Source organism: Nilaparvata lugens, chromosome 7 (assembly GCF_014356525.2).
Source record: "Nilaparvata lugens isolate BPH chromosome 7, ASM1435652v1, whole genome shotgun sequence".
NCBI lineage: Eukaryota > Metazoa > Arthropoda > Insecta > Hemiptera > Delphacidae > Nilaparvata > Nilaparvata lugens.
In genome coordinates, this window is record NC_052510.1 from 45,805,357 (window position 1) to 45,820,344 (window position 14,988).

The window sequence follows — 14,988 nt, forward strand, 5'->3', positions numbered from 1 at the left end:
GTTTTCTTGTATGACTAGCAATAAGACAGAGTTTTATGAATTTATTGATGAAAGAGAAAACTATGACAAAATTTTCTCTTGGCTGTCCATTATTTTTTCTTCACAAATTTTCTCTGGAAACAAGATTTGGCCTAATTGATCTTGTGAAGAGAACCCCACTATTAAAACTATTAAAACAAATGGATAATATAAAAAGAACTGAAGAATATGAATTTTGAAAACCAGTAAACATGACCACTGTATATTATCCTATAGAAAATATAGCATATGAAGATATCCAATGGTAAATAGGGTTTTTATGTTCCGAATTTCACTGTCAATTCAAGCCGATATTCCTAATAGTTTTTCGTGAAGCTACGTGACGCTAGTAGCCCCTCATATTGCGCCGTTCTACACTCTTACCCGGCCAAAACACTATTAATAGTAGTCGACAGTAATCGGCTGAAATTTTGGAATAAACGATCTATACCATGGGATATCTTTTTATGCTATATTTTCTTCATGATACACAATTTATAAAGTGTATTCATCCATTCAATTACTTTAACAGTCTATTTTATTCATTGTCATTCGTAAATCCACTCACCATTGGAATGATCTAGAGATATCAACAACAGGCTAAACCCAATACTATTCCTCTTAAAATTGAGATGAGTTTGGATAATGATTCTTGTATGAAATAATATCTTATCTTCGCATAATGCAAGACAATGTTCACAGCCAAAAATAGTATTCTAAATTTTTGGAATCGAAAACGTTTAGATGAGAAATGAGATTGGAACATTGTCCTCTATTATCTATAAGAGAATTTTATAATTATTAAAATAAATTTTTACTTCGATTATCCATTTCAATCTCATATTCCTTCCTGTTTCATGTTAATTTATTGTATTACAGGATCCAACAAGAGTGTTCACAAACAATATCGTGGTTCGATTCCACCCAGCGCTGGAAATGGATGGTGATGAGGTCATAACTATTGTCTGTAGATATCCTCCTCCGGTGGCACCCCCTCCCGCTGGAATTCCTAACTTCATGTAAGATTTCAAATTCTTAAGTTCTTCAAGAGAGTCATTAAATAAATCTAGATAGTTTATTACGATTACTGGAAAAGTTCATAGATTTTTATCATGTATTGAAGAACACACTACAACTTGAATAACTTGTAAGTGATCGTAAATGGTTTCTGATTGGAAATGCTGTTAACATTTTAAAAATCAATAGTACATACTGGAGTTGATTCTCAGTTTAAGATGAATTTATAATAATTTAGAATTCCAGCATATCATCACAAGAAGCTCAATAACAATACTCGTTGACTCGCATTTCAAATTAAATTCTATTTTGTAGCTAATCTTGTTCTGAGCAAGAGACGTAAATCTCAATAGACAATACTCATGATATGAAAATGAGTTAGCGTGATTCAATAGCTCGAATCTGAGCTTTATATTACTTTGTTCTGCCTGAGTGAGCATTGCCTGCAAGTTGTTACATTAAGAATCAAAGTGTTTATTTATGACTGTCATAAAAAATTCTTAACACGTTCTAAAGAGTGCCATGAGGGAGAAGTTAAATTGAGTATAAACATTGTTTGAATCATGCAAACTTCTTGACTACAGTAATATGTTTGATTTATCTTTTTTTCTCTAGCTGATTTAAAAGTACAGAATTCATGAGTACTTCATGCATGACTTTTCAGCATTCACTTTATACTTCAATAATAGAGTTTTCAAATTATTGAATCAAATCAAATAATAATAATAATAAGACGTATTCGTTTCCATAGGCCGTATCTGATGTATTTGGTCCTCATACAAGTCATATTTAACTGTTTCACTGAGAACTACTTCATATATGAAATGAATGCATAGAAACACTAGCTTATTGTATGAATAGGTAAAAAATAATAAAAAATAGAAACCCACTCGGGCTTATGCCTGGGGTTGTCCACTTTTATTTCACATTTTTTATAATTCTTTGTTATCTTGTATTATGTTAGTTCGTGAAATAAATGAATTATTTGAAAAAAAATAATCAAAATAATATTGCCTGTCGATATTGTAATGTGGTGCTCAATATTATAGTACCCTCTCTATACTTTTTTTATAAAAACAACTAGGTTCGAGCACTCATGCCATTTTCAAGAATGTCAAAATCATTTTTCATTTGAAAAGTATAAAGAGGGTATTAGTTGTTTCTATAATGATCGAAAAACCTAAGTAGCTCCATTGAAATACTTCATCATGAATACATTTTTTTGTTTCTACAGAAAAGAGGAACCAGCACCAGCTCTGCCAGTGGGTCCTCCATTGAAAGCTTTCCAGATATTGCTTGTAATTTGCGGCATTCTCTTCCTATCTCTGGTTCTCCTTGGCCTCGGCTGTTCATACTACCTTCTCAAGAGAAGGAGGGTTCAAGTCGTCAGAAGGCATCCTCTCTCAATGGGAACCGGCTCAGAAATCACCAAGCTGTCCGGCTCCAGTTTGGGAAACATTTCCATGTTCGAGGGATTGAAGATTCCGAGAGCACACGCTGCAATGGCTTCAGGAAGTTCGACAGGATCTGAAGCGGCGCTGATCAGTGGTGGAGACACTTTACCCAGTGACTATCCATCGGAATCGCCGAGCTCTGCTCACTCAGAAGTAGAAGATATTGACACCAGAAGCCTACATAGATCGGTCAGTTCGGGAGGATCGTTTGACAACAAAGCATACGTGAGAGAGTCAAGCTACTTTGCCGAGGGGTACGGAGCACACTCAGAAACTGAGATCATTCAGTCGGCGGCAGCTAGATTGCCACCTCCAGAGCCGCAGTTCGACGTGCAGGTGCGAGTGAAGAGAGCTCCTCCCCCTCCACCTTCCCCCACTCCACCACCATCCGAATCCGAGGCAAGCATGAGGATGCAGGAGCGCAACCTCACCACCATCCTTGAAGGGGAAGAGTTCAGTCGCTCAGTGTCTGCCTCCCCCGCACCGGTCAAGACCACATTCACCTACGTTCCAGAGCTCCATGCTCCCCCTCCACCAGCACCCCCTCCCGTCTACTCATCTGTCATCAGAAAGCATATCGACCAGAAGCCAATAATCACCAAGGAAGAAAAGTGGATAACTGAGGACTCTGTTGATGTAATTGAGCATAGGCGACCGATTGATACAGAAATGATTGACACAAGATCGACAACTGAAGTTTTTGAACGTTTCCAGAAGCGACCAGCCCCTCCCCCTCCTGTTGTGCCTCCTTCACAGATGTATATCACTCGTGAGGAGTTGCATACCAGTGAGGACCTCATTGAACCTCCAGTTGTCGTCTCAAGGAGACCGGAAATCACTTCACATGTTGTTGACGATGTTTTCTTGAGAACAATCACTGAAAAGAAAACAATTGAAGACATTGAAAGACACAGACGACAGGTGACAGAGTACCATCCCAAACCACTCCCCAAGTGGGATGTCACAATCAGGAACTATCCGAATCCAGATGCTCAAATACCTGATTCAGGCACAATCACTGATTGGGATAGCTATTCTGAGACGTCCTCTATCAGTGGAGTGCCTCAGATACCAGAACATGATCAAACACGTATGGAACACCATAGGATGAGCACTGATGTACAGAGACAATACAGGAGCACACTGGAGATCCCTGTGCCGAACCCTCCTGTGCCAAACTGGGACGTGCTGATAAGAGTGTTGGAGCCCCCAGTACAGGAAACCACAACACAAGAGATACACCGCACCGAGATGGATCTGACTCTGGAGGACAGACGTAAGTGGCGCGAAATCATCACAACCGAATCTACACTACGAACTCTTTTGACTGAGGCTACAGTCAAAGAGGATTACGAACGAATCAGGAAGGATGTACGATATGAGAAGCTGTTTGAACCACAGAAGTGGGACGTGATTATTAGGGTGCTGGCGCCGCCTGAGCGACCAGCTTACGACCAGCGCGGCGTAGCGGGGTCAAACCGGTACCGACGTAAGGCTGATTGGGACACGCGGAGTCGACGAAGCTCATTACCGACTCTGTATGAGTACGACTCTGACGGAGGTTCGTCAGTACGAACGCTGACAGCCGACAACGGCGGACCACCTGGAGTTGCAAGCACCAGGTCCCGGAGGACATCACGATCCAGTCTGCGATCCGACATGGACGTGCGGTCGATGAGCGAGATGACGGTCGACTTCGCGCGGCCCGACAACATGAGCGACGCCAGCTCCTACTACAGGCCGCGTCGCTTTTATGACGACGACGATCTCCCTGGCGGCTATGAGGACGAGGACGCTCACAGCCTGGTGAGGTCTGTTAGTCAGCCGTCTCTTGCGAGGTCGGCGTCAGAGTTCACCGAGCACTGGGGCATTCGGCGGCCGCAGTGGGACCTCAGTAGTCCCGAACACTCCCCGCGTTCGGCCCGCAGTCACCGCATGAATCCCGCAGCTGCCTCCCAGTCATCCTCCTACTCAGTCAGGCAAACCACCTATCAGCAGAGTCAAAACTGGTTCGCCGATGCTGATAGTGAAGCCAGCTACAAATGAAGTGTGCAAGATCTCTTAGTGCCGTTTGCACAGTGATAGATAAACGAAATTTCATTTTAAACTGGATTGAATCCATATCAAGTTTCGTGATAATGTGGTTCATTTCGAGTTTAAGCCACCAGCTGATTGAATTCAGTTAAATCTTTGACTGTGCAAACGGCCCTTACTCAATGATTGATCAAACAAAACAACCATAGTTTAAAATCAATCGTGACAGAGAAACAGACTCACTATATTAATCAATGATTTGATATAATATAGTGAAAGCATTTTCTCGAAACAGAAGGCGTGAAAGAAGTGAAGAAACGACATAACGTTGAAGAACAATAATATTGACTTGATGTAATATAGTGAATGCATTTTCACAATAATTATAATTAAGAAGACGTGGAACACACACAACATTGCAATAAGGAAGAATAATGAAGATTAAGAATATTGAGAGGAATATTCAATATAAAGAAGAGTAATGACGTAATATAGTGTTAATGCATTATTTCACGAGACATAATACGTGAAACGCACATGAGATTGGGTTGAAGAACAATATAATATTGATTCTTTCCTGACTGAAAGTACCGGTAGATGATTGATACAACGAACCTCATGACAAACTCAATATTTCAATCAGGTACCGTCCCCAGATTGACCAGAACATCAATTATTCTCTGTTGGCAAAAGTTTTTGGAACTGCCTCAATGTTGCACAAATTGTGTATCTAGAATACTAGATTAGTTTTTACATTGGTTCTACTTTAATTTTATTAACACTAGTATAATGTGCCAATCTGATAACAGGTATTCTTGCTCTACTTGTGTTCAGAAATAATTTCTAGTTCAGAACTAAATAATAGTATCAATATTTTCATTTTAAATCTATTAAATTTGTTATGAAAGACAAGAGATTTTAATACCAAGCCCAGATTATAATCTTGGACGTGCTCAATAACACATTAATCTTTTTTCCTATCTCGCCGTGTTGTATTAATATATAAATATTTTAACTATTTTAGTATTGGAAATATTGGACGTGAGTCTTGAATAGATTAAGTAGTAATGAATGAATTCATGTTAATGATTTTTACTTGCAGAAGCATAAATAGACTTCACAATCCCATTGATGAAACAATAATTATCACCTGTGATACTGGCGCCCTCGTTTTTGGTATTTAAAAAACTTAGCTTTTGTATTCCTGTGAAGGCTGTACTACATTCCTTATTGTTTTATTTTTATAGCGCTATTATCATAGTATTGCTAGTTCTAGTGAACTAGTTATATAACATTATTTTGTTGTCGGTTTTTCATTGCTTACTCGAATTGAAACACTTGGTGAGATGTGAAATATTGTTGATGAAAAATCAGTATTGAATGGAGTTAATTTATGAAAATTTAAATAATAAACTGAGTGAGACTGGAAAATTGACAACGATCAGAGATCTAGAATTTTTTATACATTCCAAACTCTGAATTTTTAGGTTACCAAGATAATTAAGTTCATACAAGGAATCTATAGTTCATGAATCATCAAGAACTCTTATTTGTGTACGGTACGTAATGAAATGATTCAAATATGAAATATAGATGTAGGCGTCATAAATTCTGAGTCACAGAAAAAGAGCAATAAATTTCGCTCTCTGATTCTCTAGTTATTATCTTAAAGCATCAAAAGCTTTTATACTCCTATTAATATTCATTTGAATAAGGAATTCAGACTTATTAATTTTCAAAAATATTCTCTAAAAATAATAAAATACTTGTTAGCTATTACTATATTGTATGATTAATTACATTAGCAACGCTAATGTTGTGTATTGTACATTTACTAAAAAAAATAAATGCTAATTTGAATAATAAAGCAGATATTTATTTAGTTGGTGATTTGATTTTTATTTCTTAGTATTGGTATGATAAGATAAAAATCCTTGGGAAGTTTAATAATATCAGGTGTAGGGTTCATATTGTAATTGAAAATTGGAGAATATATCTTTAGGTGCCATTTTCGGATTTCCACTTTGTCTTTATACTTTCTATCTGTTACTTTATACTATCTGTTCTTTCATTTTCAAGAAGCAATGAGATTTCTATTACTTTTGTTATTTTACTACCATAGAGAGTAAATTACTCATTGAACTATTAATTTCACTCTTCCAATCTTGTTAAATTTTAATTTTTAAAATAAAATTTCTAATTAAAATTATGTTTTCTTTCATGCTTTTCTCCTACCTATATCTATCCTATATCTATATATATATATATATATCTTATTACAAGAGACCTTCTTACCCAGAATCATTACTGTCTTCTTCTCGTTCATTATCTCAAGTTCTCTTATGAATAGCCTACAAACTTTTCTTCATTTTTCTGTAAAGTTTAATTATTATATTTCTCATTTCATATCTTCTTCCATTGTGTCTATTTTCAGTTTCTTTGTTCCAGTCTTCACCATTATTTTCCAATTACTTATTTCAATTTCTTGGTGTTTTACTTCACCGTTTTCACCCTATGAGTTGTTGATTTTGTACAGTTTGTAACATATAGTTGAATAATTCTCATAGTTGAAATATTTTATATTACCTTCGCCATGACCTCGTCATCGTTAAAGGATATTTACTCTAGTCTAAAGCATATTCTAATTCAACCAATTCGATAATTCATCAATATCATTAGAATGTTTCTAGTTATAATTTGAATTTATTAAAGGTTGAAAACGTTCCGTGACAACAAAACGTAACTAGGCTATATCCAACTCACATTAAATTTGAAATGAAAGAGATGTTAAAACATTATTGTGAAAAATTTTATTCATGGTAAAGTACTGTATGAAGTAGATCCTGTTAGATATATATTGATGGAACTTTTTTCAAATTTGCTGAGAACTCAACTCATTCATAATAATTAAATAAATGAATTAAAGAGATTATTCTTGAAATTGAGTTAATAGATTATGATTAGAATGAATACAGTAGATGGAATCAACTGTCACTTACAGAGAAGGAGTGAAATTTGAAAAGAAGATTTGTACAACTGTATAATGTTTTACAGTACCTAGTGAAAACATTTCAAATTTATCTCTAATGTTGGCTAATCATCAACAACTCTCGATTCATTATAAATTAAGTGAAGATGAATGAAAAATTCATATTGAATATTCAAAAATGTACAACACAGACACGGTACATTCTTTTGTAGGTTATTTCATATTTCACATTTCACAGAAATGTACATCACAGATACGGTACAGTAATTCAGAGTTAGTACATTCAGTTATTGGTGTTACTGTAAACAACTTAAAATAATTGAATTACAAATCAAGATTAACTTACAAAAAAATAATCTTCTGGCTTGAGAAAGTCACACCATTAGGCAGAGTGACTGCAATGATAATGCCTGGAATGGATTAAATTAAAAATTGATTCAATTACATTCCATGCAAAACAAATTGATCCTACTATATTCCTTGCAAAACAACTTCCACCTTGGAGGAATATGTGGAGCAGAGGAATGGAGGGAGACAGCCAATAAATTATTAATAGAGTCAACAGGAAGTAGTGCAGCTGCAAAGTTGTCAATCAGACTCATTCGACTCAGTGCTTTCAGAGATGAAACTACATACCTGTATGCGTATCTTGAGCAGTTGATTGAACACTCACTAAGCACTAGCCAACAGAACGTTGTCCGCTTTAGCACAGCAACATATATAGCTGCCGCTTTATCAAATTGTCTTTTATCGTTACGGCTACTCTTGAATAGAAATAAAAATTCAACCATTTTTAAAAATTGTTTACTTACCGTACATGTTTTGGCTATAATTATCAAGTAATTGAAAAAAATAAAAAACAATGTCGTAAGTAAACAATTTTAAACTAGGGTACTTCGATTTTTATTTACTCCAAGTTTTTTATCATTGTTATATCATTCAAAGTCAAACGTTGTTTTGTATGAACTATAAATTTAAAATATTGCAATTTACATTACAAGCTAATATCAGTAGCCTAATCAGCCCCCACCCAATTAAGTGACAATGTCAATCTTAAGGGCCCTACACACCTACGGATTTGGCCTGTCTCGGCCTGTGTCCTTGAACGACTCGGAACAAAATCACTACACACTAGTAAGCAACACGAGCCCGGCCTGCCCTTCTTTTCAAGGCTATCCTCTCCATCAAAATCTAAATCGTCAATTAATGGAGATAGAGGAATTTTGATTTCAGATTTGGATTCAGCGACCCCAAATTCTTAGAGCGCAAGTCCCATTTTCGAAGATACCTGAAAACAAGGAAGTTATGACTGTTTTTAATATAGCTTATTTCTACTTTCATACTAAAATCGTACTAGGTTAATGAGATAATAATTTTTTTGCTCACAAAGGGACAGGCAAAAATTTTCAGAAGTGTTTAAACACTTAAAAGTTCAGTTCTAAACATGAACATTTTTAAAACTTTTTATTATTTTAAACTTTGAAAAGATGAATCCAAATATGATATCAAAAATCAGAAAACTTCTCCCATTATCACGTAATAGAATAAAAGATAAATAAATTTCTTCATAGAAATAGAATTATTCATAAGTTAGATAAACTTTTGGGACCTAGGAGATAAATACTGTAAAGCCTCAACCAGCTCCCAATAAGTATGGTATAGAACTCTTTACATCTTATGTAAGATAGTATTCAAAATACTATGACAATTCATTGATTGAAAAAGGTTGTCATACTCAATATTATCCTGTAAAAATAGAGACAAAAGAATTGTAATTCAATTTCAGCTTCCTCAATAAAATTTCACACAAGTAGACAAAAATAATATAAAAATGAATTCATTTTTATTGAATAAAAAATTGAAATATGTTTATTCTACAGCTAATAAAAATTTTGGGGAAACACTGGTATTATTATTGTACAGTACTAGTACTTTCTTGCTGTAGGTTCCACCAAATTCTTCATAGAAATAGAATTCTTCATCAATAACATTAAAGTGCTCACAGAGTTTTCATTTTCGACTATTTCAGAGCTCCCGCGAACTATTTTACTACATAATTCGAGGGCGCTGAATCCGAATCTGAAATCAAAATTTTGCTATCTCGATTTTTAGGCGATTTAGATGTTTGGTAACTACACGCGCCCGGCCGGGAGAGACACTTTGGTAACTACACACTCACAGATTTCGCCCGAGCCGAGCCGCGCCAGTAGCTCTGGATGGATTTGGCCTGTCTCGGCCTGTGTCCTTGAACGACTCGGAGCAAAGTCACTACACACTAGTAGTAAGCAACGTGAGCCCGGCCTGCCCTACTTTTCAAGGCTATCCTCTCCACCAAAATCTAAATCGTCCATTAATGGATATAGACGCATTTTGATTTCAGATTTGAATTCAGCGACCCCAAATTCTTAGAGCGCAAGTCCCATTTTCGAAGATACCTGAAAACAAGGAAGTTATGACTGTTTTTAATATAGCTTTCTACTTTCATACTAAAATCGTACTAGGTTAATGAGATAATAATTTTTTTGCTCACAAAGGGACAGGCAAAAATTTTCAGAAGTGTTTAAACACTTAAAAGTTCAGTTCTAAACATGAACATTTTTAAAACTTTTTATTATTTTAAACTTTGAAAAGATGAATCCAAATATGATATCAAAAATCAGAAAACTTCTCCCATTATCACGTAATAGAATAAAAGATAAATAAATTTCTTCATAGAAATAGAATTATTCATAAGTTAGATAAACTTTTGGGACCTAGGAGATAAATACTGTAAAGCCTCAACCAGCTCCCAATAAGTATGGTATAGAACTCTTTACATCTTATGTAAGATAGTATTCAAAATACTATGACAATTATTCCTTGATTGAAAAAGGTTGTCATACTCAATATTATCCTGTAAAATAGAGACAAAAAAATTGTGATTCAATTTCAGCTCCCTCAATAAAATTTCACACAAGTAGACAAAAATAATATAAAAATAAGTTCATTTTTATTGAATAAAAAATTGAAATATGTTTATTCTACAGCTAATAAAAATTTTGGGGAAACACTGGTATTATTATTGTACAGTACTAGTACTTTCTTGCTGTAGGTTCCACCAAATTCTTCATAGAAATAGAATTCTTCATCAATAACATTAAAGTGCTCACAGAGTTTTCATTTTCGACTATTTCAGAGCTCCCGCGAACTATTTTACTACATAATTCGAGGGCGCTGAATCCGAATCTGAAATCAAAATTTTGCTATCTCGATTTTTAGGCGATTTAGATGTTTGGTAACTACACGCGCCCGGCCGGGAGAGACACTTTGGTAACTACACACTCACAGATTTCGCCCGAGCCGAGCCGCGCCAGTAGCTCTGGATGGATTTGGCCTGGCTCGGCTCTCAATAAAATCGCCTACACACTCACGGATTTCTCCCGAGCCGAGCCAAGACAGGCCAAATCCGTAGTGTGTGTAAGGCCCCTTTACTGTATGACTGGGCTCCCTATATAGCTGGTTCCACACTAGGTGGGCTTAGCCTGATTACAGTCAAGCATTCAATATTGACTGAGCTAGTAGCGCTGGCATTGTCAAGCGGTTCGCTGAAAGCCATCGATATCAATGTGTTGGATCCATTGGAGCTGGATACTGTGAACATATCGGTACGGGGCTCAACCAACTGACCCAACTCCCATTTGACCCAACCTACCACTAGACCCAATTTTTTTAAAATAGAGAGAAACCGCGAAACCATTTGACCCAATAGACATCTGACCCAATATACCATTTGTCCCAACTCTATGAATATCAAAAAACCAACTGACCCAATTGACATCTGACCCAACCTACCACTTGACCCAACTACTGTGCTGCACTCTGGCAAAACGTCTGCAATGTTCCAGGCTTGGTTACTCTCTACCTACGGTCTACTCTTCAGGTAAAAGTCTAGAAGGCCTTGAAACCAAGCACAACTGTTTTGACAGTTCTTGCTATCTTTGAGGTTAGATTTGTGTTATTTTGTGATTTTGAGGTTAGATCTGTATTATTAAATTTGGATGAGGTTATTAGATTTGGTAAAACCACCATAAAAGCATCTTATCAATCAGTAAATGATTGATGATTATTCAATTTGATATAGGTAACTTTTCACAACTAGATTTTACCTTACTCCAAGTATTGTAGTCTATTGTTGCTATCATAGTTTTTATTAAGTCAGAAAAAAGCTGTTGACAGGTATCCTACAGCCTACGATATAAGTTCTGTAAGACAATGGAATTGAGTTACTGTATTAGAAATAGAAATTGGAAATGAATATTTATGGACATTCCTTATAACCTAGGTTAAAACCTACAACATAAATAATTGTAGAGAATGACTTTGATGGAATCTGCCTTAAAAAATTTCCTCACAAGTTTCTTCCCTCAGTAAATTTGGATAAGTGTTTCTAGAATACATCGATTTAGAGTAGCCTACCTACATAGTTTTATGAATATTTCAGAAGCTATGTTTCTGGTTGTACTATTTATTTACTGAGAAATAAACAATTTGCACAACGAAATTTGTAAAAAAATCAAATAATCTCCATGATATAGTACCCTACAATTCTCGGTTACCGGTACTTATGAGACTGCATTTCTCAGTTGAGTTATTTATTGAAGTTGTCGAAGGAGTACCACTCATCAAGAAGGCATTGATGTTTTGCACACCATAAACTATGCCACGAGAGCGCAGCACAGTAGTTGGGTCTAGTGGTATTGGGTCAGATGTCAATTGGGTCAGATGGTTTTGTGATGTTTATAATATTGGGGCAAATGGTATATTGGGTCAGATGTCTATTGGGTCAAGTGGTTTCGCGGCTTTTCTCGATTTAAAAAAATTGGGTCAAGTGGTAGGTTGGGTCAAATGGGAATTGGGTCAGTTGGTATGCACCCATCGGTACGTGCAAAGTAAAGGCAATAGGTCGCATAGTAGGCTAGTCATTCACACTCTTGTGCTTTTGTCGTCATTTGTATGATTGTATGCACTAGGCAAGAGTGTGAAAGTAGCATGAGATTTGTCACCTCTAATAGCCACCTCTATAGTGAGGTCCACGTTATAATGGCAGTGAACGATTGACAATACTGTTGATATCCTTTTCTATCATACAACAAAATAGATAGCGCTATCTCTCTCTAGCTTTGCAATGTTGTCTGTTCGCCAGAATATTTTATTTTTACTTTTGACAGTGACTGTACAAAAGTAAAAAAACAATTCTGAGATGCCATTTTTTCCTTCATTCTATCAAAATACTTTAGTACACAAGTCATATAATTGATTTAAAATGTAGCCTATTTTTGGAATGATGAAATAATTTTTAGACATTACCATATGAGAAACACAAATTAAAATACCTGAAATGACATTTTAAAAGTTGATAACTAACCATTCTAGACTTCATCCATTTTTTCAGTTAGCCTACACGTATAGGTTAGACCTACTCGTACCGGTATAAACAATATTGAAAGGTTATTTCAGAACTATTTCCATTGAAATTACTTTTTTTAAATAGGATTCCTATTTTTCTATTATTTTTAAAAGAATTTGGAATATAATACCTAAAAAATAGCTCAATTTCTGTTTTTTTTTTAATTCAGATTGGTGTATCACAGCTTTTTAAATTAGCCGCCATTTCAGGCTTGTATAAAAATAAAAATCTGATCTCATATGGAAGCAAATTTTTGAATCAAATTATTAAAAAATATAAATTCTTGATTAATTTGACATTAAATTGATTGTTTTATCAAGGAAATGATAATTATCATTAGATCAAATTTAATGGGATGAATTAAGTAACAGCTGTGCACACTCAGTGGCAAAATTGAGAAACTTGGCAACGTTTATCTCCTATCTTTCTTCACTGCCATTATAACGTGGACCTCACTATAATACAATAGGTGGCTATGGCTTCGGTCAAAGTCGTTTATGTCACTATAGTGAGGTCCACATTATAATGGCAGTGTACGATTGACAATACTGTTGTTGTCCTTTTCTACCATACAACAAAACATATAGCACTATCTCTCTCTCGCTTTGCAATGTTGTCTATTTGCCAGAATATTTTATATTTACTTTTGACAGTGACTGTACAAAACTGAACAAACCAAATTCATTTTTTCTTCATTCTATCAAAATACTTGAGTACACAAGTCATATAATTGATTTGAAATGTATTTTTGAAACAATGAAATAATTTTTAAACATTACCTTATGAGAAACACAAATTGAAATACCTGGAATGACATTTTAAAAGTTGATAACTAACCATCCTAGACTTTATCCATGCTTAAGTTAGCCTACCCATTATAGGTTAGACCTACTCGTACCGGTATAAATAATATTGAAAAGCTATTTCAGAATTAATCCATTGAAATTACTCATTTTCGAATAGGATTTCTATTTTTCTATTATTTTTAAAAGAAATTGGAATAGAATACCCACCAAATAACTCAATTTCTGTTGTTTTGAAATTCATATTGTTGTATCACAGCTTTTTAAATTAGCCGCCATTTCAGGTTTGTATAAAAATAGAAATCTGATCTCAGTCATAAAGCAATTGAATCAAATTATGAAAAAATATATTTTATTGATCAATTTGACATTAAATTCATTATTCTATCAAGGAAATGATAATTATTATTAGATTAAATTCAAAGGGATGAATTGAGTAACAGCTGTGTACAGTCAGTAGCAAAATGGAGAGACTTGGCAACGTTGTTCCAATTGTTTGACTTCTCCTATCTTCCTATTCCTGCCATTATAACGTGGACCTCACTATATTTTTATAGTCCACCTTGTTATAATAGTGGGGCCGCGGAATTGGAAATATCTGGAACTCAAAATATCAATGTTAAATGTCCTATGCTTGAAAACTGTTGCTGGGTGGAACTCCGAATATCTGTCAGACAGCGGAATTGGAAATATCCGGAACTCGAAATTTGTTGCTAGGCGGAATTGGGAGTATCTGGAATTCAAATTATTTGTTTGTCAGATGGCGGAATTGGAAATATCTGGAACTCAGAATATCAGCGCCAAAGTGGGAGTACTGGTAATGTGTTTGTTATTGAGAAATGGTTCAAGTCTGACTTATTTTCTGGAATGATATGGACTAATTAGCCCACTTAGGGTAATTCATAGCTTATTATATTGTAATTTTGAATGGAAATATTTGACTTGAACTTTAAACAGTAGAAACAACTTGGCTGATCTTTTTGGACTTGTTTTTAATTATCAAAATTTGGGAATAGAATACTTTTGGACCTGGTCTGTCGTTCTTTTTCGATCATATTCATTATATTCATACATATTATGCAAGCTTTCAAAACTCTGTTTTCTGTTTCAACAAACAAGACTGACGACTGTTGATGTATTGATGAATTTATTTTAGGTTAACTATATAACCCTTCTTTTGTTTTGCGATAAATTTGTTTCATTCCACATCTACGCAGTCTCACTAAT

At 35.2% G+C, this 14,988-nt stretch overlaps 1 protein-coding gene across 3 annotated transcripts in view; it reads left to right on the top strand.

The window, feature by feature from the left end:
- LOC111056931 overlaps positions 1-6,729 on the top strand; it is a 68,979-nt gene extending 62,250 nt beyond the window's left edge. For 2 of the 3 annotated variants that reach the window (XM_039432896.1, XM_039432897.1), the window contains exons 5-6: positions 898-1,037; positions 2,270-6,405. In XM_039432896.1, coding sequence (XP_039288830.1) covers positions 898-1,037; positions 2,270-4,535 — 2,406 coding nt within the window. In that variant the 3' untranslated portion in view covers positions 4,536-6,405. Of the gene's footprint in view, positions 1-897; positions 1,038-2,269 lie in introns of all 3 variants that reach the window. The other variant, XM_022344342.2, reaches the window with a different exon arrangement.
- Positions 6,730-14,988: the final 8,259 nt, after the last annotated feature.